At 41.9% G+C, this 23,900-nt stretch overlaps 1 protein-coding gene across 6 annotated transcripts; it reads right to left on the reverse strand.

Moving 5' to 3' along the window:
• Positions 1 to 73: 73 nt before the first annotated feature.
• xrcc4 (X-ray repair complementing defective repair in Chinese hamster cells 4) lies at positions 74 to 19,788 on the reverse strand. Of its 6 annotated transcripts, XR_004610617.1 has the most exons (10): positions 19,684 to 19,788; positions 17,673 to 17,863; positions 16,945 to 17,129; positions 12,466 to 12,632; positions 10,411 to 10,542; positions 8,395 to 8,537; positions 6,244 to 6,379; positions 5,237 to 6,034; positions 4,920 to 4,991; positions 1,447 to 1,489 (listed from the first exon to the last, which is right to left on the reverse strand). XR_004610617.1 is itself a non-coding variant. In XM_034546852.1 (9 exons), the coding sequence occupies exons 2-9, from the start codon at positions 17,812 to 17,814 to the stop codon at positions 1,387 to 1,389; spliced, it is 1,080 nt and encodes a 359-aa protein (XP_034402743.1). In that variant the 5' UTR covers positions 17,815 to 17,863; positions 19,684 to 19,788; the 3' UTR covers positions 1,279 to 1,386. The 6 variants fall into 6 exon arrangements, 5 of the variants coding, with proteins under 5 accessions (XP_034402748.1, XP_034402743.1, XP_034402744.1 ...); XM_034546852.1 differs by lacking the exon at positions 5,237 to 6,034 and having other exon boundaries at positions 1,279 to 1,489; XM_034546853.1 differs by lacking the exon at positions 5,237 to 6,034 and having other exon boundaries at positions 1,279 to 1,489; positions 17,673 to 17,816; positions 19,684 to 19,784.
• Between the last annotated feature and the right edge of the window lie 4,112 nt (positions 19,789 to 23,900).

Genomic DNA, 23,900 nt, shown 5'->3' on the forward strand with positions numbered 1-23,900 from the left:
GAACCTGTAAATTGGGTTTTGACATGTTGGTTTACGTTTACGACAACAACAAAAAAAAACACAAAACTTGTAATTTACATGAAAAGATAAAGTTCACACAGTTTATTGAATCAAATGTTAAAATGACCAAGTTCGTAAAAATGGTAGAAATCTCAATGACGCTAATACAAAATACATTATGATTCAGAAGGGAACTGGAACCGAACTCAGGACATTAAGGATCAATGTGGCACCACATGTCAACAGATCTCTCAAGGTTCTAAAGAGTCCTTCAGGTGGTTCTAGGCCTCATACATGATGTATGATTCCTTCAGGGTGTTCTAGCCCTCGTAAATGTTGTTCTCTACGATTCCTTAAGGTGGTTCTAGCCCTCCTAAATGATCCATGATTCCTTCAGTGGTTCTAGCCTTCCTAAATGTTGTTCTACGATTCCTTAAGGTGGTTCTAGCACTCCTAAATGTTGTTCTACGATTCCTTTAGGTGCTTTTACCAACCCTTTAAGGGGTTTGGGGTTTCTTTAGGTGGTTCAAGGGATAATTCAGATGATTATAGAATTCACTTAGGTTCCTATTTAGGTAGATCTAGCATTCCTTTGGGATCTTTAGGTGGTTCTCATGACCCCTTTGGTGTCCAAGGGTTCTTTTAGGTGATTCAATTCGTCCTTTAAGAGGTACTAAGATTTATATGGGTGGTTCTTGCAATGATTTAGGATGGTCTAGGTGTCCTATTATTGGTTCTAGTTGGCCGATGGAAATTATTTTTGGTTCCTTGAAGTGGGTCTAGAAATCGTCTAGAGTGTTCTAGGGTTCTTTTAGGCGTTTAAAAGAGATCATTTGGGAAGTTTCAAGTGATTCTTTGAGGTCCTAAGGTTCCATAAGGATTCTAGGGATCCATTAAGAGGTTATAGGGTTGACTCAAGTGGTCTAGTGATCCTTTAGGAGGTCTGGGGTTCCTTTGACATTTCAAGGGATCATTAAGGGTCCTTAGATGGTCTAGAGTTGATTTAGGTGGTAGTGATCCTTGATCCTAGGGTTGATTCAGGTGTTTCTCGAGCTCATCTGGGATCCTAAGAAAGTTCTAGGGAACCTTTAGGAGGTTCTTGGGTTGATTTCGGTGGTTTTAGTGTTACTTGAGCATCCTCAGGTAGTTCTCCAGATGTTAATGGTTCCTTTAAGTGGTTTAACACATTCATCTAGAAACAAAGTAAGGTTGTTTCCTTTATTTGTCCCCCATCTGTATCTTTCTACAGAAACAGTACCGTATCAAAATTATGCTGCCATCCATCACCCTCAATTCATAAACTCACTATAAAAATATGACACTGTTACCGACCAGTAAAACCAGTGTGCTCTCTCTGTACAGGCCACTGGAACCAGTCCAAAAGGGTCAAAAGTCATCAAACAGGTCCTCTGCTGCTGAAGTTCCTGCCGCAAAGTCTGAGGAGCGCTGAGGGGGGGTCTGCTTACTGGATCCTGCAAGGGGGTCGGTCCTGTGCAACACACACACACACACACACACACACACACACACACACACACACACAGGTCAGTGGGCTAATGAGGCTGGTTTACAGGAGAGTTTTCCTGTTGAGACGGGAAGTGTATCATGTGGCCCATAAGGAACAAGACTAGAAACACATGGGCAACTTTTATACCTGTGTGAGTGTGTGTGTGTGTGTGTGTGTGAGAGTGTATTCGTGGCTGCCTTCTGTGCTACAGAAGCTCATATAATCTGCCTTAGTTTGAATGGAACAACTTGGGATGTTTAGGAGTCAGGAAACAAGACATCAGACATAAGAGAAGGATGAAGGAAGGATCACGGAGGGTAGCAAAGAAAAGAGGGGAAGAAGGGACCAGAACCATCTCACTGATCTACAGTTCTTTACCCTCGAGGGGCGGCTGCTCTAAAGGACTCAAATTATCAGTCAGGAAGAAATAGTTTGACATTTTGTTAAGTGTGCTTATTGGCTTTCTATTCGAGAGAAAGATGTTTCATATAGTGACTCTTTATGAGGTCCTACGGTTCCATAAAAGGATTCTAGTGACCCATTAAGAGGCTCTCGGGTTGATTTTGGTGGTTCTAGCAGAATGTTGTAGAATGTTCTGAGGTTCCTTTGGTGTCTCAAAGGATCATAAGGGATCCTTGGATGGTTTAAAGATGCTTTAGGAGGTTCTATAGCTGATTTAGAAGGATCTAACCATCATTAAAATGCAGCTTTACCACATGAAGCATATACTTCTATACAACCAGAGGGGTCGCCCCCTGGTGGTCAGGAGAGAGAATGCAGCTTTACCACATGAAGCATAGAATTCTATACAACCAGAGGAGTCGCCCCCTGGTGGTCAGTAGAGAGAATGCAGCTTTAACACATGAAGCATAGACTTCTATACAACAAGGAGTCGCCCCCTGGTGGTCAGGAGAGAGAATGCAGCGTTACCACATGAAGCATAGACTTCTATACAACCAGAGGAGTCGCCCTCTGGTGGTCAGAAGTCTAACAAAAGAATAATGTTGCGTAGGTCAATAAATATGACGCCTCTGGAATTTGGTCACTCTGTTTTCAACCGTCCAACATGGAGCCTCTCTCTCACTGAGGAACCTAAATCCCAGTCCGACCCTGAAGACCACCAACCATCCGGAGAAGCAACTCCAGCTTGAAAGTCACAAGTTGCGTCAGAAGGCTGTTCACGCTGCAACGACGATCAGCTGGATCGAACGAGACGAAAGTCCTATGGGAGAAAGAAGAGCGAGTAGAGGCCCCGAGCTCCTTTAAATCGTTACCAACTGGACGACAAACACCGCTGCTGGAACCGGTTATAGAAGAAACAAGAGACCCGGGGGGGGGGGGGGGGGGGGGCCACGAGGACCACCGGAGAGCTGGACACATGAGGTGAGTTAAGCTCGGGCATAGGTGCACTCGGGCAGCCCCCACACAGAGCCGGTCCGGGCCATTGGACACCAATTATGTGCTAGTTTTGTGCTCGTTTGGAATTTAAGAAACTAAACAGAGGCTCAGAGATTAGCGTCTCAATGAAACCCAAAGTTCTGTCACTTAAAAGGTTCAGCGGTCCAAAATTACAACAGAAAGAAAAAAAAACTGTTTTTATTTAACTTTCGTGGTCCAGTGTCGGGTTTAGTTTGCAGATATCCGTCTCTGAGACTTCTGCTTAAACCAAAAGGTACAATGGAGATGAATATAAATTCATCAATAGCACATTTCTGGCTACCTTATTCAGACTGAAACAAAATGCTGATTTAGAGAAAGTCAATAAATTCAAAGTTCCCGTACAACGAAACTAGCAAATCTGTTTCGAGGGAAATGTATTTCCTCACAGATTACCGTGAAAACCAAAAACTTTACCCAGGAGGTCGCTGTTCATGTCCTGTGTGAACCACAAGTCAATATTGCACAAAAAAAAGCCAAACCGTGAAGTTTTGGAGCCTTTTTGTTTTTACAACATGAATCAAGTGTTTAAAACTGGGACCGTAATGTTTTTTTTGAGAACGCAGTTTTGTTAGATAGTGTTAAAAAAAATCTGAGGCCGTCTGACCGGAAGAAGAAAAAAAAAAAAAAGGAAAAACTGGTGGAAATAACAGATAAAAGTTAAGTTTCTGTCTCTAAAGATCAGCCGAGTGTGGACCGACGTTAGCTAGTGTGGAACAACGTTAGCTAGCGACAGCTAATGACCATGTGGTCACGACGATGAGCCAATAAACACACATTTACCAGCTTTGTGTTCACTTTGATCACATTGTCAGCTTTATGTTCACTTTGATCACTTTGATCAATTTGTTCCAGTCTATCGTACCAACATTTAAAAGCGAGAGAAAACAAACACGTTTATTTTATTAGATTCGCTCCCCCGGGGTTGAAGGAAATATCTCCAGCTGCGTTCCACTTCAACACAAACCCGTCTCCGTGGAGCCGACCTCATGACCGCGTGTCTCATCCAGGGTCATTTCATATTGTACTGAGCTCGCAGCCACAAGTTGTTGTGACATTTCTTTCTCAGATGGTTTCTTTTATTTTTGGAGTAAACTTATTCAGTATTTCACGTTAAAAAACAGGTTAAAAATATATCATTTGGAGAAAAAGAAGCATGTTTTGCTCCTCAGATTCTTGTCGTGATCCTCGAAAGACGCACAGAACCGTTCGTAAACTCATCCACATGTTCTACAAACGTTCTAGACCTTCAGTGCTGATTGGCTCGTGTTAGCGGGGTCACAAACGGCAGACCATAAACTCTCGAAGTCCCTCGTCGTGATTATCTGAGAGAAGTTTGATAGTTCACAGAAACGGACTGTTGGAACGCTGAACTGCACCGAGCGTCTCAACATCGACAACCAGCGGATGAAGAACGCGTTGACCGAGTTAAGTGTTTTATTAAAAATAAATAAAAGGAACCTTTCATCTTATTAGATTTATTTCTGACGGCGGGAGGTTAAAGAACTCAAGATTACTTTCCAAGATGGCGACGGCTTCAGTCCACGAACCGACGCGTGACGTCACGCGATGACTTCCACGTCTGTGGGGCGGGGCTAGCTGTCAGTCTTTATGCTAAGCTAAGCTAACCACCGCCCGACTCCAGCTACAAAACAACCAATCTTCTCATCTCACCCTGGAAGGCGAGTTACTCCCACTTCTGCTCATGTGGCCTTCGTTTTAATCCCTCTTCCTCTGTTTTGTCTCATGGAGGCAACAAGAGGAAGGTGAGTGGGTTGAGTAGTGACAGAATAAAAGAAACACTAGCTTGGTGTAGGACCGCCAACAGTAAACCCTGAACCCCCCCAGAGGGAGGTGGCTTCTAGACATCCAGCTGCTCATCAGCTCCTGTAAGTAGCTTCACCGCTACAGCTACCGACAGCAGCCGGGGGGATGGGGGGGTGGGGGGGGGGGGGGTGGCGGCGGCATCACTTACAGCCATCTGCATGTAGCACAGTTTACAGTCGCTGGCACTCGCTGGAGCTTGGACCCGGTTAACCTCCCCGCTCTGTTAGAAACAATGTCAGATTGAGATGCGTCTTTGGAGTCATTTCTAAATGGCCACATCCCAAAAAAAAAAAAAGAAAAAAGAAGCTGGCAAATGTGAGACACAGGATGAAAGCAGCGGTATTGTGAAGCTTTTGGGAGGAGAGGAGACGAAGGAGAAGGAGAGAAAAAGGGAGAGAGTCGTTTCTTTGACTGACTCTGGCTCCCCGGCTTCTTGTCCTAAGACCTGAGAACAATGTTATTCACCGATATCCAAGATAGTCAAAAGGGTCGCTTCATTTTCTCAAGGTTTTACCACACGTCCATCTGTGAGATCTCTCCGGCCGGGACAACGATTCAAACTGGTCTCGAACGGAGGTCCGTGGACTTCAGGGACGATTTCTCTAAAGCAAAAACCTTCTGCATGGAGAGAAGTTCTGTCCGTGATCACGTGACCACGCGGGACCCCGACGCAGCCTTCTGGTGGTTTCCACTCATTAGTGGAGCCGAGGGTCCACAATAAAAAGGGTCTTTCAACTGGTCTGCTCGTCCCCAGCTGGTCCGCCTGAAGCCTCCCAGGAGGTGAAGAAGCAGCAGGAATCATAAAGCTGCAGGACGAGCACCAATAAAAAGAAAAAGGGTTGAAGGCTGAATTTGATATTCCCGCCTAGAGGAATGTTGTAAATGTGATAAAAAAACACCAAAAAAAGGCCCTGAAGGTGAGCAGCTGGGCGTCGCCTTAGGGCCGAACGGGGGTGGAAACTTCTTCTTCTACACTTCTGTGCTCAGTCGCAGTGAGCTTCCTGTCAGACACGATAAATAAGAACTGAGCGTCTCTCGCTGGTTTGTGGACGTTTTGAAGCCTCCAGGTCGCCGTTTTGACCGTCGCCATCTTGGTTTTTTGTTGCAACCAGTGAACAGGAAGTGACCATATTTGCACCGAGGAGGAGTGACGTAGAGACGCCGTATACACATCTCTGGCGTCGACCTGTCAATCACCTTTTAGCCCCGCCCCGCTTTGTGTTAAAAAGGAGTCGTCGGGACTTTAGAACCCAGAATGTTCTGCTGCAGAACGAAGACACAGACAGAGAACTTTTACGACGTTTTGATTTTTCCCATTCGAGGGTCTGTGGAAACACAATAAACCAGACGTCTGCTCTTCAGTAAAGAAGGGAGGCGCATTTTAAACAATAAAGTGCATTAAAATAGATTTTAAAGCGTGTTTTAGTTCTCGTGGGAGGTGTCGCAACAAGCACGGCGGCGGCATCTCGTACCTCCTCCTCTGGACGCTCGGCGTCGACGCCCTTTTGACCGCGGGGGGCTCGAGGTGACGGACGCGCCGCTTGCGACTCGGGGCCACGTCCGTGAGGTCCTTCAGGCCGTCGTCCAATGGGCTCGCAGCAGAGCGTCCTGAGGACACGAGACGGAAACGTGACCAACAGGATGTAAGATGCTGCAGCATCCTTTTTGTTGATATTCTTCGGGTTTTAGGATCAATCTGTTTACATGAAAACAAGCTCTTTCAACATCTCTCTAAAGTCTGTAGAGGGTTTTACATCCCTTTCCTGTTTACAGCTCAGTTGTTTGTACACAAGCCAAAAAGACAAGGAATATTTGACCAATTCCCAAAAAAGGAGAAAAATGTTTCATTACAGTTGCTTTTACACAAAAACATAAAGACATGCAATAAAAATTTAAATAATGTGTAAAAAAAAGTATTATAGAACACAATTAATGCAGAGAGTACACAATAGGAACAAGATAAATAGATTAAATGAGTGAATAAATCCTTCAGGACACGAGCAGTTAAACTAAAGTTATTTAAGTTATTTGGGGGCGTCGCCGCCGGACCAGCTGCACGTCAGCGAGAAGGTTCATCTTCAGAAACCATGAAAAAACAAGCTGAATATTTTGTGCATGTAAACGTAGCCGGTTACTTCCTGTGAAGAGACTCTTTTTAGGGAAACAGAAGAAGAAGCTTTACGTTTTCCATTCTGGTTGTAAATGAAGAGATTTGGCTCATTTCACCAGGTGAGAAGGAAAAAACAAACAAAAAAAGGGATTTAAACCAACACCTCCAGGTACATTGAGGAGGACCATTCTTCTTCTACTGTTTGACACCCGCTCGCGTCTCCACCACCTTTCCCCCCGCCCTTTAAACGAGAGGCTCGGATCCCCAAAAAAAAAAAAATCACACACTGGAAACATTCCTGAAGTTACATCAGAGTCAGCTCTCTGAAGACATTTAACATGGATTAAATGTCATCATGCATCTTTCAGCCTTATTTGGGGCGTCTGGGTCGGTTTCTTTCATCCAGTAGTTGTTTTCTAGGCTCTTTTTTAATGATTACTCGTTACAAGAAGCTCCGGAGGACTTCTCTCTTTTAAAGTGGTGGTTTTGTGGAGAAGCTCAGTTTTACAGCTGTGTTTATGAGAGGATTTTAATCTGTAAAAAACGGAGGAGAATTTCCCCAGCTGAAGGGGGTCAAATGTTTATTTATTGTGTTATAACACAAACGGGGTTTCTCGTCAATAAAGTGAGGAACGGATACACTTTTAACTGGAGAAAATTTACTCAAACTCGACCGTTTGTCATAATAAACCACTAACTAAATAAATACTTATTCTATGACTCATGACTCTCATGAGCTCTTGCTCTTCCAGAATATTTAGGATCTTCCAGTTAAACTTCACAACAACCCTCTCGTGTCCTGAAGCCCCCCCTCCTCCGGTTCTTCTCCCAGACAACACAACTCCTCCTCAGACGGGGGTGGGGGGGGTGACCTCCAGCCCCCCCGGAGAACCCTGCGGTGCTCGACTCCTCGGTGACGTCACGGTGCCTCCTCCCTCCTCTCGGTTCCCATGACAACGCCGTAACCATTAGGTGTAATTTAAATAAATTGGGGCTTTTTTTTTTTAACCCTTTCGAACCCAAAAGGAAGTTTTTTGGGCGTTTTTTTGTTGTTGTTGCTCCCGTCACATATTAATCTCTCCCGGCCTCGTTTTTCACTGCAATAAATATAATGTACAAAATAAATAAATAAAAAAGTCCTGCTCCAGAATGTAATGTTTTTTAAACAAATCTGATTAAAGTAAAACGGTTTATTTGTGGAAAGATTTTAAACGAGGCGCGTAGAATAAAATGTTTTTGGTGAAATATCAGTTTTATGCTTTAGTTTGTGTCGATTTTTCTGGACCGTCCGGAAAGATAAAAATCTGTCTATAATGTTTTTTTACAGCTCCTGGCTGATAAATGTTGTTGTTTTGTCAGAGAATTAATGAGAAAATATGCTAAAGAAAACAAGCACGATAGGCTGAAAAATCATCATCCTGTTTAATTAATTATTGATACCAATTAGCTTCGATTAATTATTGATACACATCTAAGGGTCAACGGAGGTCAGGTGAGGAGTTTGAAGTCTTACCCCGAGTCGATGAAGTGGAGGCCGCAGTCGACTGCTCCTCCTCTGGCTCTTCATCAGTACTCCCTCCATAGTCTTCCTCCTCCTCCTCTTCCTCTTCTGCTCGGTGAGATTTTACGGAATCCTTGTTTTTCTTTCCTTTACCACTACAAAAGAATAATTTCCCTCTAAATTACACATAATAGTTTAAAAATCACCATCAGACTCAAAGAAATGAATAAAACTCACAAAAGGTCACATGACTTTAAAAAGGAAATGAGTCACAGGAACCGGCGTTGGAACTCTTGAGCAACTTTGTTGAGCAACTAGAAAAGGTTTCCACGTGTTGAAGTTGACTCATTGCTCTTTGTTTGAAACAACATAAAGTTGTTGGGGAAGTGGAAGCGTTTGAGGCGTTGCTTGAGAAGCTAGAAGTTGAAGCGCCGGTCAAAAGGTTAAATACCGAGTAAAGGCGACGTGTTAGTGAGTGTTGGTGTGAGCCTCCCTGACTCAAAGCAGCTGGCTGAAGGCAGCTGGGGTGAAAGCAGTTGATGAGTCAGTTGAAGCCTAGACACGCCAACGAGTTTTAGTTAATGTGCTGAAAGCAGTTAAAGTGTAAGTTAGTTAGTATAATACCTGCAGTTAGGCTGTGTTTTTAACAGAGTGACGTGCAAGCAAATTAAGTGTTGACGAGAAAGAGATAAAAGCAGTTGAAGTGTTTAATAAATAGAGATAAAAGCAGTTGAAGTGTTGACGAGAAAGAGATAAAAGCAGTTAAATTGTTTAATAGAGATAAAAGCAGTTGAAGTGTTGACGAGAAAGAGATAAAAGCAGTTGAAGTGTTGACGAGAAAGAGATAAAACAGTTAAATTGTTTAATAAATAGAGATAAAAGCAGTTGAAGTGTTGACGAGAAAGAGATAAAAGCAGTTAAATTGTTTAATAAATAGAGATAAAAGCAGTTGAAGTGAAAAAGATAAAAACAGTTAAATTGTTTAATAAATAGAGATAAAAGTAGTTGAAGTGAAAGAGATAAAAGCAGTTAAATTGTTTAATAAATAGAGATAAAAGTAGTTGAAGTGTTGACGAGAAAGAGATAAAAGCAGTTAAATTGTTTAATAAATAGAGATAAAAGCAGTTGAAGTGTTGACGAGAAAGAGATAAAAGCAGTTAAATTGTTTAATAAATAGAGATAAAAGCAGTTGAAGTGTTGACGAGAAAGAGATAAAAGCAGTTAAATTGTTTAATAAATAGAGATAAAAGCAGTTGAAGTGTTGACGAGAAAGAGATAAAAGCAGTTAAATTGTTTAATAAATAGAGATAAAAGTAGTTGAAGTGAAAGAGATAAAAGCAGTTAAATTGTTTAATAAATAGAGATAAAAGTAGTTGAAGTGAAAAAGATAAAAACAGTTAAATTGTTTAATAAATAGAGATAAAAGTAGTTGAAGTGAAAGAGATAAAAGCAGTTGAAGTGTTGACGAGAAAGAGATAAAAGCAGTTAAATTGTTTAATAAATAGAGATAAAAGTAGTTGATGTGAAAGAGATAAAAGCAGTTAAATTGTTTAATAAATAGAGATAAAAGTAGTTGAAGTGAAAGAGATAAAAGCAGTTAAATTGTTTAATAAATAGAGATAAAAGTAGTTGAAGTGAAAAAGATAAAAACAGTTAAATTGTTTAATAAATAGAGATAAAAGTAGTTGAAGTGAAAGAGATAAAAGCAGTTAAATTGTTTAATAAATAGAGATAAAAGTAGTTGAAGTGAAAAAGATAAAAACAGTTAAATTGTTTAATAAATAGAGATAAAAGTAGTTGAAGTGAAAAAGATAAAAACAGTTAAATTGTTTAATAAATAGAGATAAAAGTAGTTGAAGTGAAAAAGATAAAAGTAGTTGAAGTGTTGACGAGAAAGAGATAAAAGCAGTTGACGTGTTGAAGAGAAAGACGTAAAAGCAGTTGAAGGTGGGTTGATGTTCCAGCACTGAAAGAACCAATAGTTGAGCATGAACAGGTGTTACGGAGGTCTAGGAGGCTGAAGGTTACCTGGTTTCCTGCAGGTGAGTCACCGTTTCCTGGAGGCTGCGGATCTTTGCTTTCTTCTCATTCAGGACCAAAACAAAGCGAGAGTACAGCTCCACCTCCAGGGATTCTTTACCTCGAGCATAACGCTTCAACCTTTAATGTAAAGAGACACCGACATACACAACCAGGATCATTTAACTCTGAACATAGTCCCCGTCCGTGGAACCAAGAACCAAAACACAAAGTACTGGAAGTAAAACTGACTTGTTCTTTTGTATGTTGAGATACAATAAGTGTTCTGGTTGTGTTCTATGTTTATGTGTTCTGTGTTTATATGTTCTGGTTGTTCTGTGTTTATATGTTCTGGTTGTTCTGTGTTTATGTTCTGGTTGTTCTGTGTTTATATGTTCTGGTTGTTCTGTGTTTATATGTTCTGGTTGTTCTGTGTTTATATGTTCTGGTTGTTCTACAGTGCATCCGGAAAGTATTCACAGCGCTTCACTTGTTCCACATTTTGTTATGTTACAGCCTTAATCCAAAATGGATTAAATTCATTATTTTCCTCAACATTCTACACACAACGACCCATAATGACAAAGTGAAAACCGTTTTTTGCAAATTTTTGCAAATCTATTAAAAATAAAGAACGAAAACATAACATGTACATAAGTATTCACAGCCTTTGCCATGACGCTCAACATGTAGCTCATGTGCATCCTGTTTCCACTGATCATCCTTGAGATGTTCTACAACTTCATTGGAGTCCACTTGTGCTAAATTCAGTTGATTGGACATGATTTAGAAAGGCACACACCTGTATGTATAAGGTACCACAGCATATCAAAGCATAAACCAAGCCATGAAGTCCAAGGAATTATCTGTAGACCTCCGAGACAGAATTGTATCGAGGCACAGATCTGGCGAAGGGTACAGAACAATGTCTGCAGCATTGAAAGTCCCAATGAGCACAGTGGCCTCCATCATCTGGAAATGGAAGAAGTTTGGAACCACCAGGACTCTTCCTAGAGTTGGACGCCCAGCCAGACTGAGCGATCGGGGGAGAAGGGCCTTAGTCAGGGAGGTGACCAGGAACCCGATGGTCACTCTGACAGAGCTCCAGTGTTCTATGAAGAGAGGAGAACCTTCCAGAAGGACAACCATCTCTGCAGCACTCCACAAATCAGGCCTGTTTGGTAGAGTGGCCAGACGGAAGCCACTCCTCAGTAAAAAGGCACCTGAAGGACTCTCAGACCATGAGAAACAAAATTCTTTGGTCTGATGAAACAAAGATTGAACTCTTTGGCCTGAATGCCAATCGTCATGTCTGGAGGAAACCAGGCACTGCTCCTCACCTGGCCAATACCATCCCTACAGTGAAGCGTGGTGGTGGCAGCATCATGCTGTGGGGATGTTCTTCAGCAGGAGGAACTGGGAGACTAGTCAGGATTGAGGGAAAGATGAATGCAGCAATGTACAGAGACATCCTGGATGAAAACATGCTCCAGAGCGCTCTGGACCTCAGACTGGGGCGACGGGTCATCTTCCAACAGGACAACGACCCGAAGATAACAAAGGACTCTGTGAATGTCCTGGAGTGGCCCAGCCAGAGCCCGGACTTGAACCCCATTGAACATCTCTGGCTGTGCACCGACGCTCCCCATCCAACCTGATGGAACTTGAGAGGTTCTGCAAAGAAGAATGGGAGAACCTGCCCAGAAATAGGTGTGCCGAGCTTGTGGAATCATACCCAAGAAGACTTGAGGCTGTAATTGCTGCCAAAGGTGCTTCAACAAAGTATTGAGCAAAGGCTGCGAATACTTATGTACATGTTATGTTTTCGTTCTTTATTTTTAATAAATTTGCAAAAAACAGTTTTCACTGTGAATACTTTCCGGATGCACTGTATGTTTATGTGTTTATATGTTCTGGTTGTTCTGTGTTTATGTTCTGGTTGTTTTATGTTTACATGTTCTGGTTGTTCTATGTTTATGTGTTCTGTGTTTATATGTTCTGGTAGTTCCGTGTGTTTATATAGTCTTGTTCTATGTTTACATGTTCTGGTTGTTCTGTGTTTACTCTGCAGTGATGCGTTGCTGTTCTCGTCTCAGTCTTTGGTTCTCCTCCTCCAGTTTTTCATTGCGGTTCTCCAGCGAGTTCCCCCTCTGCAGACTGTGGATCAGTAACTCTCTCACCGCCTCTGCCGGCTCTGGGACGACCTTCAGCAGAGCAGAACCCAACCTGAACTGGAGGAGGAAGAGGAAGAGGACGATAACATGGAGGAGGAAAAGGAAGAGGACGATAACATGGAGGAGGACGAGGAAGAGGAAGAGGACGATAACATGGAGGAGGACGAGGAAGAGGAAGAGGTCGATAACATGGAGGAGGACGAGGAAGAGGAAGAGGACAATAACATGGAGGAGGACGAGGAAGAGGAAGATTAAAAACCGGAGGTCACGGTAACTTCTCCTGAAGTAAGCCTCGTATCACTGTTGCAGAAGACGTTGATAGGATACTTGGGGTAAAACAAAGTTAATGGTTTGGTTTAAATAATAACTCAATGTAACAACGTTGCTTGACTTCTGTAAATAAACACCAAGCGTTGTGGACGTCGCATCCCATAATAACTGTGGTCACCTGGGTGAAAGTCCCGCCGTTTGACCGGTCCACCAGAAGTGTTAAAACCCAGATTATGCCGAGAAACCTTCGAAATATAGTCTACAACACTTGCTTAAGAGTTCAAATAGATTTTTTTTTATTTAAAGTACGACACAAGTTTAATCAACAGTCACAAATGATGGTAAAATTATTTAAATAATTTGAAGACAAAAGTGACCGAGATCCCGAATACAAAGACACGAATTTGACTTGAACAGGAAAAGTTCCACAAACCTTCGAGGGCGTGGAATAAAAGACACGAACCGGTCACATTATTTTTAGGCATTAATTGGCGAGATTGTTGATTTTAAAAATGTTCTATTTCAGCCATTTGATGAGATTTATGCAGAGGAAATGTCATAATGAGTCTCATTTCACCCCCACGTGCTCCCTCTCGCCCTCTCGTCTCGATTATTTACTACCGTATATTTGCCAGCTATTACTTCACCGCTTCTTAGAAACGTTGAGTAAATAACTAGAAGAACCTGCTGCTGGAAATGGAAGAAAAAAAAAACCAAAACACCTCCTCTGAGCTGCGATGGAGAGCGCTCAGTCAGCATTACGCTCTTTTTGCGTCACGTGACCGGTCGGCTGGCCGGGCCCCGTGTTGACGTGGGCAAGCGGCTCTCCCACGTTGTCATGGAGACGCCACGGACTCACCGATTCACTCTGATTTAACGCCGACAGCGTGAATAAACCTGCAGGTTTCTGGGGAAGACTTTGAACCCTGCATTTCAGACTTAAGACAACGGGAGGAGTTTAGGGTCAACGTGAACTGGAGGAGTCAGTTCTTCCCATTATAAGACTACCCGCTCTACCACCGAGCCGCAGCCTTAATTAGCCGACGAGTGAACCACCTCAATTCATTTTTAAAAGAAACCTTTAAACATGGGTTTATGGTCTCAATCTCTAGTTTTAAGTCTTCTTCAATACAGCGTGACGTTCATTTATATGTTCTGGTTGTTTTGTGTTTATGTTCTGGTTGTTTTATGTTTACATGTTCTGGTTATTCTATGTTTATATGTTCTGGTTATTCTGTGTTTATGTTCTGGTTGTTTTATGTTTACATATTCTGGTTGTTCTATGTGTTCTGTGTTTATATGTTCTGGTAGTTCCGTGTGTTTATATAGTCTTGTTCTATGTTTATATGTTCTGTTTTTTTCTATGTTTACATGTTCTGGTTGTTCTATGTTTACATGTTCTGGTTGTTTTATGTTTACATGTTCTGGTTGTTCTATATGTTCTGGTAGTTCCGTGTGTTTATATAGTCTTGTTCTATGTTTATATGTTATGTTTTTTTCTATGTTTACATGTTCTGGTTGTTCTGTGTTTACTCTGCAGTGATGCGTTGCTGTTCTCGTCTCAGTCTTTGGTTCTCCTCCTCCAGTTTTTCATTGCGGTTCTCCAGCGAGTTCCCCCTCTGCAGACTGTGGATCAGTAACTCTCTCACCGCCTCTGCCGGCTCTGGGACGACCTTAGAGCGGGTAGTCTTATAATGGGAAGAACTGACTCCTCCAGTTCATTTAGTAAATTATGGTAATTTAGAGTCAAACAGACCAAAAAGCAGGGGATGCTTTAGGGGGCGGGGCTACACGGTGATTGACAGGTATACTGCGTCTCTACGTCGCTCCTCCTCAGTCCCGATACGGTCACTTCCTGTTTACTAGTTGCAAAGAACCAAGATGGCGACGAACAAAACGCTGAACTCGAGGCTTCGAAACGTCCTCAAACCAACGAGAGACGTCACTATGTCCACTTTGGTGCCTCATCATTTATTTTATTAGCTTTTAAAGTCTTAATAACGGAAGCCCCCCCGAATGCTTTTCTTCCCAAGAAAAGTCGACGCATTAAAAAAAAAAAAAAATCTGTTTTCATTTTCTGAAAATGAAAGTTTTGAGTCATAGTTTCCACAAATGTTTTTTTATTCTTCTAGGCTTTATATAAACAGATCCCACGTGTTACCACGGCGACGGCAGCCCTCTTTCCCCCCCACACATCGAATGTGAGATAGAAAGTATTGATTCTTATCCAAAGTCCTCTGAACGTCTTCTTATTGCCCCCCAAACCGGTTTAGTTTTCCAGGAGAAAGAAAAACACATTAATGTGTTTCTGAGATCAGATTAAGACTTAATTATTAATTAATCAGTGGTGATAATAAACATTTAAATATGTTGAGGTCAGCGGATTCAAACCTGTGTGTGTGTGTGTGTGTGTGTGTGTGTTGTTAACAGGAGCTGCGATTAGAAGGGAACGACCGGCATTAGAGCGAAGCCTCTCATTATGACAACTTTTTTGTTGTTGTCAGTGTTGCGCAAGAGAGGCATCTTCATCATCATCTTCATCTTCCCGGCACAAATCCCAACTTTTTTTTTAAAAAAACAGAAGCTTTGAGTCATTTCCTTTTTCAGACTTCACATTTCCATTGGGTCATAACCGCTGCCATGGCAACGAGGTTCACGTTGCCGAGACGTCACCAGATTATCAAAACAGGTGATGATCCTTTTTCTTCCATTCTGTTAAAATCGACAAACCATAGAAGCTTTTTCTAAATAAATAAATAAATAAATAAAAATGCAGCATTTCTCTTAATACACACATTCAATACCGCATATATAAAATACTACCAAAAATATGTAAACAAACATAATTCAGGCTTCTTTGATGATCACTAACAATACTTGCTTTGGCATTAAAGTGGAGCATTTAGCTGCTAAAGAGGTGGAGACCAAACACAGAGCAACAAGAGAGGCAATACTGGATCAATATTGATCAGCTGAGTCAAAATCAATAATCATGTTGCTCTGTAAGAAACATGCAACGACTGTTCTTTACTTCCAGTTATGAACCTCTCAAAATCAAATCGGAATAATCGGGACGGTTTAAAATTGAGGATTTATTTGAAGAGAGAAGTTAACTAAAAGATTTATGAAGGATGGAGCAGAATGTGGAGCTCAGAACCAGAGCTTCTCATTGGTTCATGACAACCAGAGCTTCTCATTGGTTCATGACAACCAGAGCTTCTCATTGGTTCATGACAACCAGAGCTTCTCATTGGTTCACGACAACCAGAGCTTCTCATTGGTTCACGACTACCAGAGCTTCTCATTGGTTCACGACTACCAGAGCTTCTCATTGGTTCACGACACTAGAGCTTCTCATTGGTTCACGACAACCAGAGCTTCTCATTGGTTCACGACAACCAGAGCTTCTTCTCATTGGTTCACGACAACCAGAGCTTCTCATTGGTTCACGACAACCAGAGCTTCTTCTCATTGGTTCACGACAACCAGAGCTTCTCATTGGTTCACGACAACCAGAGCTTCTTCTCATTGGTTCACGACAACCAGAGCTTCTCATTGGTTCACGGCTACCAGAGCTTCTCATTGGTTCATGACAACCAGAGCTTCTCATTGGTTCACGACAACCAGAGCTTCTCATTGGTTCACGACAACCAGAGCTTCTTCTCATTGGTTCATGACAACCAGAGCTTCTCATTGGTTCATTACAACCAGAGCTTCTTCTCATTGGTTCATTACAACCAGAGCTTCTTCTCATTGGTTCACGACAACCAGAGCTTCTCATTGGTTCACGACAACCAGAGCTTCTCATTGGTTCATTACAACCAGAGCTGCTTCTCATTGGTTCACGACTACCAGAGCTTCTCATTGGTTCACGACTACCAGAGCTTCTCATTGGTTCACGACAACCAGAGCTTCTCATTGGTTCACGACAACCAGAGCTTCTCATTGGTTCACGACAACCAGAGCTGCTCCAATGAGATAGAGATATATATATATATATATATATATATATATATATATATATATATATATATATATATATATAGTTTGAAGTCTATGTGCGCGCATGTATGTGTATGCGTGTGCGTGTGTCACTCACCGAGATGTCCTTCTGGACCTTCTCGTACGCCATGGTGACGGTGGGGTGGCGGCCGGCTGGAGGCGGCGTCAGGGTGAAGCTGTAGGAGCTCTCGGCCTCCGTCAGCGCCTGCTGGAGGTCCAGGACGTAACGCTCGGTCTGCATCTCCAGCTCCTCCGCCTCCTCGCACACCTTCGCCTCGCTCACTGGGAGAGAGAGAGAGAGAGAGAGAGAGAGAGAGAGAGAGAGAGAGAGAGAGACGTTGGCACGACAACGCGCCACCTCAATGCTAGACGTCACTGAATGCTCCAAACTGTAAATAAATGAACAGAAATGAAGAGGCACAACATGCAAATCTAAAACGTGTGCAACAGATCTGAAGGAGTTCTGGAGCTTTGAAGAGAAGAGTGGGAAATAAATGGATTCAATGTAGGAGGAGTAACAAGGAGAGTACTGATGAGTATTGATACCGATTAAATGATATTGATACGTGCGTCCAGTGACCAGAACAATAGAAAGACACCCGAGAGGATTCAGACTGCTGGAGGAGAAACTAATAACTCTTCAGTGATTGAAGCCGTGGGGTCAACAACGCTCCTAAAGGTTTACAGGTGAGGTGAGAAGTGTGTGTGTGTGTGTGTGTGTGTGTTGTCCAACAGGTGAAGCTGTTCAGGTATCAGGTGGGCGTAAATCTGCCAGGACGGACGATAAAATGTGAGAGTTGTGAGGTCGAACTCGGTGAGGTTTACCGTCTCCTCTCCAAGCGTTCTGTCCGTCAGTCAGCAGCAGCTGAAAGCCTGAGACTAAGCCCCGCCCACTCCAGTCCACCCGCAGGAAGTAGGAGGAGTCAGGCTCCGACGAGACGCGCACCGCGCGCACCGATGCGTTCATCTCTGCAGACGACGAACAAACAGAGGACGTTGTTGTTGGTTTGGCCGGTCTGCATATGAGTAAAAAGGAAATAACATGCAAGTAATAAAAAAGAAAAATCAATTAAACAATGCAGAAGTTTTAAAAGTATTTATTGTGGATTTTGCACATTATTGATAATCTTTAACAGTTTATATTTCCTGCAGAGCAGTTTAATAAACTAGATCTGTTTCATATTTATTAAACGAATGTCAGAAGGTCATGTGACTGTTACGCATCTGTTTTGCCTCTTTTTACTGCAACAGGCTTCAGATCAGTTTCACTCTGAATGCATCAAGTCCTGTAGTATAAAGTACTTTATATTATGATGTACTTATACTTACTACAGTATAGTAAACACGGGTTATGTAATTGTTAAGCACCGGTCTGGTAGTAATACACAGCCTCTCGTTAGGAGTACAGCACTGATGTACTAATACACAGCCTCTAATTAGGAGTACAGTACTGATGTACTAATACACAGCCTCTCGTTAGGAGTACAGTACTGATGTACTAATACACAGCCTCTCGTTAGGAGTACAGTACTGATGTACTAATGCACAGCCTCTCATTAGTACCTTCACTGCAGTACGTATTTGTACCTTTACTGAAGTATTAGTCCCGTTACTGCAGTAAGTAGTAGTACCTTTACTACTGTAAGTATATGTACCTTTACTGCAGTAAAGGTACATATACTTACAGTAGTAAAGGTACTAATACTTCCTGCAGTAAAGGTACATATAGATAGTTACAGTAGTAAAGGTACTAATACTTCCTGTAGTAAAGGTACATAGTTACAGTAGTAAAGGTACTAATACTTCCTGCAGTAAAGGTACATATAGATAGTTACAGTAGTAAAGGTACTAATACTTCCTGCAGTAAAGGTACATATAGATAGTTACAGTAGTAAAGGTACTAATACTTCCTGCAGTAAAGGTACATATAGATAGTTACAGTAGTAAAGGTACTAATACTTCCTGCAGTAAAGGTACATATAGTTACAGTAGTAAAGGTACTAATACTTCCTGCAGTAAAGGTACATATAGATAGTTACAGTAGTAAATGTACTAATACTTCCTGCAGTAAAGGTACATATAGTTACAGTAGTAAAGGTACTAATACTTCCTGCAGTAAAGGTACATATAGATAGTTACAGTAGTAAAGGTACTAATACTTCCTGCAGTAAAGGTACATATAGATAGTTACAGTAGTAAAGGTACTAATACTTACTGTAGTAAAGGTACATATAGTTACAGTAGTAAAGGTACTAATACTTCCTGCAGTAAAGGTACATATAGATAGTTACAGTAGTAAAGGTACTAATACTTCCTGCAGTAAAGGTACATATAGATAGTTACAGTAGTAAAGGTACTAATACTTCCTGCAGTAAAGGTACATATAGATAGTTACAGTAGTAAAGGTACTAATACTTCCTGCAGTAAAGGTACATATAGATAGTTACAGTAGTAAAGGTACTAATACTTCCTGCAGTAAAGGTACATATAGATAGTTACAGTAGTAAAGGTACTAATACTTCCTGCAGTAAAGGTACATATAGATAGTTACAGTAGTAAAGGTACTAATACTTCCTGCAGTAAAGGTACATATAGATAGTTACAGTAGTAAAGGTACTAATACTTCCTGCAGTAAAGGTACATATAGATAGTTACAGTAGTAAAGGTACTAATACTTCCTCTCCTCCAGTCACAGACAGAATGTAAACAAAGAGGCGGAAGCTGCGACCCGTTTTAGGAGAAGCGAAGAAGGAGAACGACTCAGTCCTCCAACAACAACAACAACAACAGCAGCAGCAACAACAACAACAACAACAACAAGATAGTTGTTTCTCACCTGAAGCTTCACCTGTTGACGGTTTGTTTTCAGGAGTAAATCGTTAATGTCGAACAACTCACAGCTGCTCCTGCGACGGCGGCTCCTACGTCATCATCAATCGACAGAGCCGGTTAAATAGGAGGAGGGGGGGTGGGGGGGTGGGGGGTGTGGGGGGGGGGGGGGGGGGGGGGGGGGGGGCGCTTTTACTTCACTAAAAGTAGAATTACTACAGTTTAAAATACTCCATTACAAGTTAAATGAGACAACTGCCCATTTTTAAATGTATGGGGTTATATTATGGGATGTCTATTTACATCATCGCTTCAATGCAGCTGGTTTAATGACTTCAAATACTGTAGTTTAATCTATGATAATGAATCCATGTATTACTTTATTTAAATGTTGTGTACATAAATCAAAATATGTAGGGTAACTAACGTATGCTAAAATAAATAAATATATATATATATATATGTATATATATATATATGTATATATATATATATATGTATACACACACAGCACACATGACATCATACATATGTAGTGGAAGTCGAAGTGGTGGAAGCTGTACTGGGAGAACTGGTTTCCTCCTGGACCAACTTTTAAAATAACATAAGAAAGGCTGAGTAATGAACTGGTGCTTTGTTGTTGTGTTTGCTTAAATGTTTGAGTGGATCCTGTAATTCTTTCCTGTTTATCTTTTGGTATTTCTCATCATGCAGCTCTTTAATTTAATTTAAATAAACAGGAAGTCCTTTAGCGACCGCGTCCTACTTTGTAAAGTTATCCTGGTGATTTAAGGCTCAGATAAATAATAAATAATCTTTCATTGAGTTTATGTCGAGTTCAGAAGCAACTTCTGCTCAATAATCCAGTTTTATCATATTTTAAAAAGCAATATTAATACTTTATGCCACTATGTCTAGAATGAGAAATTATCCACGCTGGCTTTAACTCCGCCTTTCGAGATCGTCTCTGCTCGATTTGACATAGTGGCCAAACTGTGTAATTACAACTTCCAGGTTCGCCATCAGCCCAAATACTTTTCCCCATAGACTTAAATTGAGAAAGACAATACTGTAAATCAGCCAAAAATATTTATTTGAGGTAAATCAACTATATGAAGTAGTTATATTGTACCATTACTAATAAAAAAACAACACAAAAATAACTGGTTTTCTAAAAAGATTCTAAAACCAGGATATGACGTTTAAATACAAAATGTATAACCGGGATACTAAACACACTCATATTTTACCTTTATGCCAAAGGTGGACGTCGTAAATCACCAAACAGTCACGTGACCAGCAGACAGACTCAGTTATAAACCAGCTGGTGGACAAAGTGGAGCGTTTAGCAGCTAAAGGGATGGATATGTCCCTCGGGGGGTGGAGGAGACCAAACACAGAGCAAAAAGAGAGGATATTGTACTATTACTCAAACACAAAGACTCCTGATGAAGCATCTGCAGGATGTGGATTGAAGCAACCTTTTTATATACACTTAATACGTGATAATGTATACATGTTGTGCTTATGCCTTTAGTAAATTAACCCTTTTGTGAACATTGCATGTGCATGTTTCTGTGATTTCATTGATGGGTCCTGATGTTGGTCCATGTACATACAGTAACTCCTTCTCACAAAGCCTCCACACAGACCAGAGTCTGGGTTTAATTACGGACGGTCTTGGACCCGACCTCCTCCGTCCTGCCCACCGGCCTCAATCAGTGAGCCGAGCTGGCTTCCAGACGTCTACGTAAACACATCTGTGCCCCCGTTGTTTTTTCTGGATTGTTTTTTATTAGTTTGCTCGATATTTTTTTTTGTTGAGATGAGCTCCGCCTCCTCGCGCCGTTGGAGGGAACGTTTTAATTCGTCTTTCCATCCGACTGCGGCGTGTGAAACGAAGCGCTCGTCTCCTGGAGCCGCACACGCTCTCCGCCGAGTGGTAACTCGAGCTCTCCGTCGCGATGTCCTTGGAGTCCTCCGGCCATTCAGGGCCAACCGGCTCCCGAGTCCACCGAACAGAGAGGATCCACCAGACGGTGTGAGACGCCTTGTGTGTACCGTTTGTTTGTGAGTCGGCAGCTGTTCAGAATAAAGACTTTATTCACAGGCCTCAGACGGCCGGGCGACAGAAAAGGTCAACAAACCGTCACTCTCGCCAGGACCCGGGTCATTTATTTAGATTGGCACACGAGAGAAAGATCTGATCTGAATAGTTAGAGAGTGACTGAAGCCCAGAGGTTTTGGCTTTGGCTGTCTCTACCATGGAAATAAAAACAGTATATATATATATATATATATATATATATATATATATATATATATATATATATATATATATATATATATATATTTAAACAAGCAGCAACCTCTGGTGTTGAGAAACAAAAGCCAGAAACTGCAGTTCTCCCAATTGGCCAGTTGGGGGCCCAAAAGAGAGCCGGTCCCCATAGAGCTCAATGTTAAAATGTTCATCATTACCGGAGAAATAAACACGTTTACAGCTCTCAGCTTTTGGGTTTTGATCACATTTCTTTCTAAAACTGTTATTAATATTGAGGAAGACGATAGAAGAAGGCTGGAGAGAAAACTCGAGGATCATTCCCTTGTGACTCCGCCTCTGTGCAGGACCAGAGTCTTTAGAACCTGCTGGAACCCGTCAGATAACCAGAAACATGTTTGGTGGCTCCTGGCGTCGCCCGAGGGCCCCGACCAGCTTATTACCTCCAATAGAGTCCCAACGGATCCACACGGGGCCTTCAGGTTCTCTGTCATTACCTCTTCACTTTCATCTGTGCTGCTCGGGGATCCTTCCTACCTCCCCGTCTTCAGTGTCGCATGAATCTCGAAGCCTCCAGCAGACACTTGTGCACCAACGTGGATGTGTAATGACTTCCAGCTCCATCTTTAGGTAACAAGCATTTCCTGTCAGCCCAAAGACCAGCTCACTGTAGTCCTGGATCTGTCACTGGCAAGTCCTTTCATTGTATAGAAGTCTATGCTTCATGTATTAAAGCTGCATTCTCTCTCCTGACCACCAGGGGGTGACTCCTCTGGTTGTATAGAAGTCTATGCTTCATGTGTTAAAGCTGCATTCTCTCTCCTGACCACCAGGGGGCGACTCCTCTGGTTGTATAGAAGCCTATGCTTCATGTGTTAAAGCTGCATTCTTTCTCCTGACCACCAGGGGGCGACTCCTCTGGTTGTATAAAAGTCTATGCTTCATGTGTTAAAGCTGCATTCTCTCTCCTGACCACCAGGGGGCGACTCCTCTGGTTGTATAGAAGCCTATGCTTCATGTGTTAAAGCTGCATTCTTTCTCCTGACCACCAGGGGGCGACTCCTCTGGTTGTATAGAAGTCTATGCTTCATGTGTTAAAGCTGCATTCTCTCTCCTGACCACCAGGGGGCGACTCCTCTGGTTGTATAGAAGTCTCTGCTTCATGTGTTAAAGCTGCATTCCCTCTCCTGACCACCAGGGGGCGACTCCTCTGGTTGTATAGAAGTCTATGCTTCATGTGTTAAAGCTGCATTCTCTCTCCTGACCACCAGGGGACGACTCCTCTGGTTGTATAGAAGTCTATGCTTCATGTGTTAAAGCTGCATTCTCTCTCCTGACCACCAGGGGGCGACTCCTCTGGTTGTATAGAAGTCTATATAAATGACTCTACTTCTCTTGATGTATTCCCTCAGTAAACATTGTAAACATTAGTTTTTGGTCTCAATCTCTAGTTTCAAGTCTTCTTCAATACAGCGTGATGTTCATTTAGTAAATTGTTAATTTAGAGTCAAACATCATAAACTATAAAGCAGGGGATGCTTTAGGGGCGGGGCTACAATGTGATTGACAGGTCGACACCAGAGACTTCCTGTTCACTGGTTGCAAAAAACAAGATGGCGACGACAAATTCGTCAATTTAGTGAAAAACTTGCGACTTAAATCTATTTACATTATAATAGTTAATATACATTAACAACTTTAATCTCAGATTTTTTTCTCTCACTATTATCTTTCTGCTGCATAATATTTTAGTTGTAAGTGATAATGTCTCTCAAACGCATTCCTATAAAACAGCTGATCAGTTTTTAATCTAACAAACAGAAGGAAACCGTCTTTGTTGGGACTATTTTCAGCAGCGGATGAATTTGGGTATTTGTGTGTGTGAGTGAATCAGAATAAACTACAGTGTGATGATGATGATGATGATGATGATGATGAAGGAA

This window comes from Cyclopterus lumpus, chromosome 12, assembly GCF_009769545.1.
Source record: "Cyclopterus lumpus isolate fCycLum1 chromosome 12, fCycLum1.pri, whole genome shotgun sequence".
Taxonomy (NCBI): Eukaryota; Metazoa; Chordata; class Actinopteri; order Perciformes; family Cyclopteridae; genus Cyclopterus; species Cyclopterus lumpus.

Excerpts from the sequence above, each read along its gene's own strand:
- xrcc4 (XM_034546852.1), bottom strand. The coding sequence starts at position 17,814 with ATGAACGCATCGGTGCGCGCGGTGCGCGTCTCGTCGGAGCCTGACTCC. Across the intron at positions 17,130-17,672 it reads GAACGCTTGGAGAGGAGACG|TGAGCGAGGCGAAGGTGTGC; the intron begins GTAAACCTCACC and ends TCTCTCTCCCAG. Across the intron at positions 10,543-12,465 it reads CAGCAACGCATCACTGCAGA|GTTGAAGCGTTATGCTCGAG; the intron begins GTAAACACAGAA and ends TTTACATTAAAG.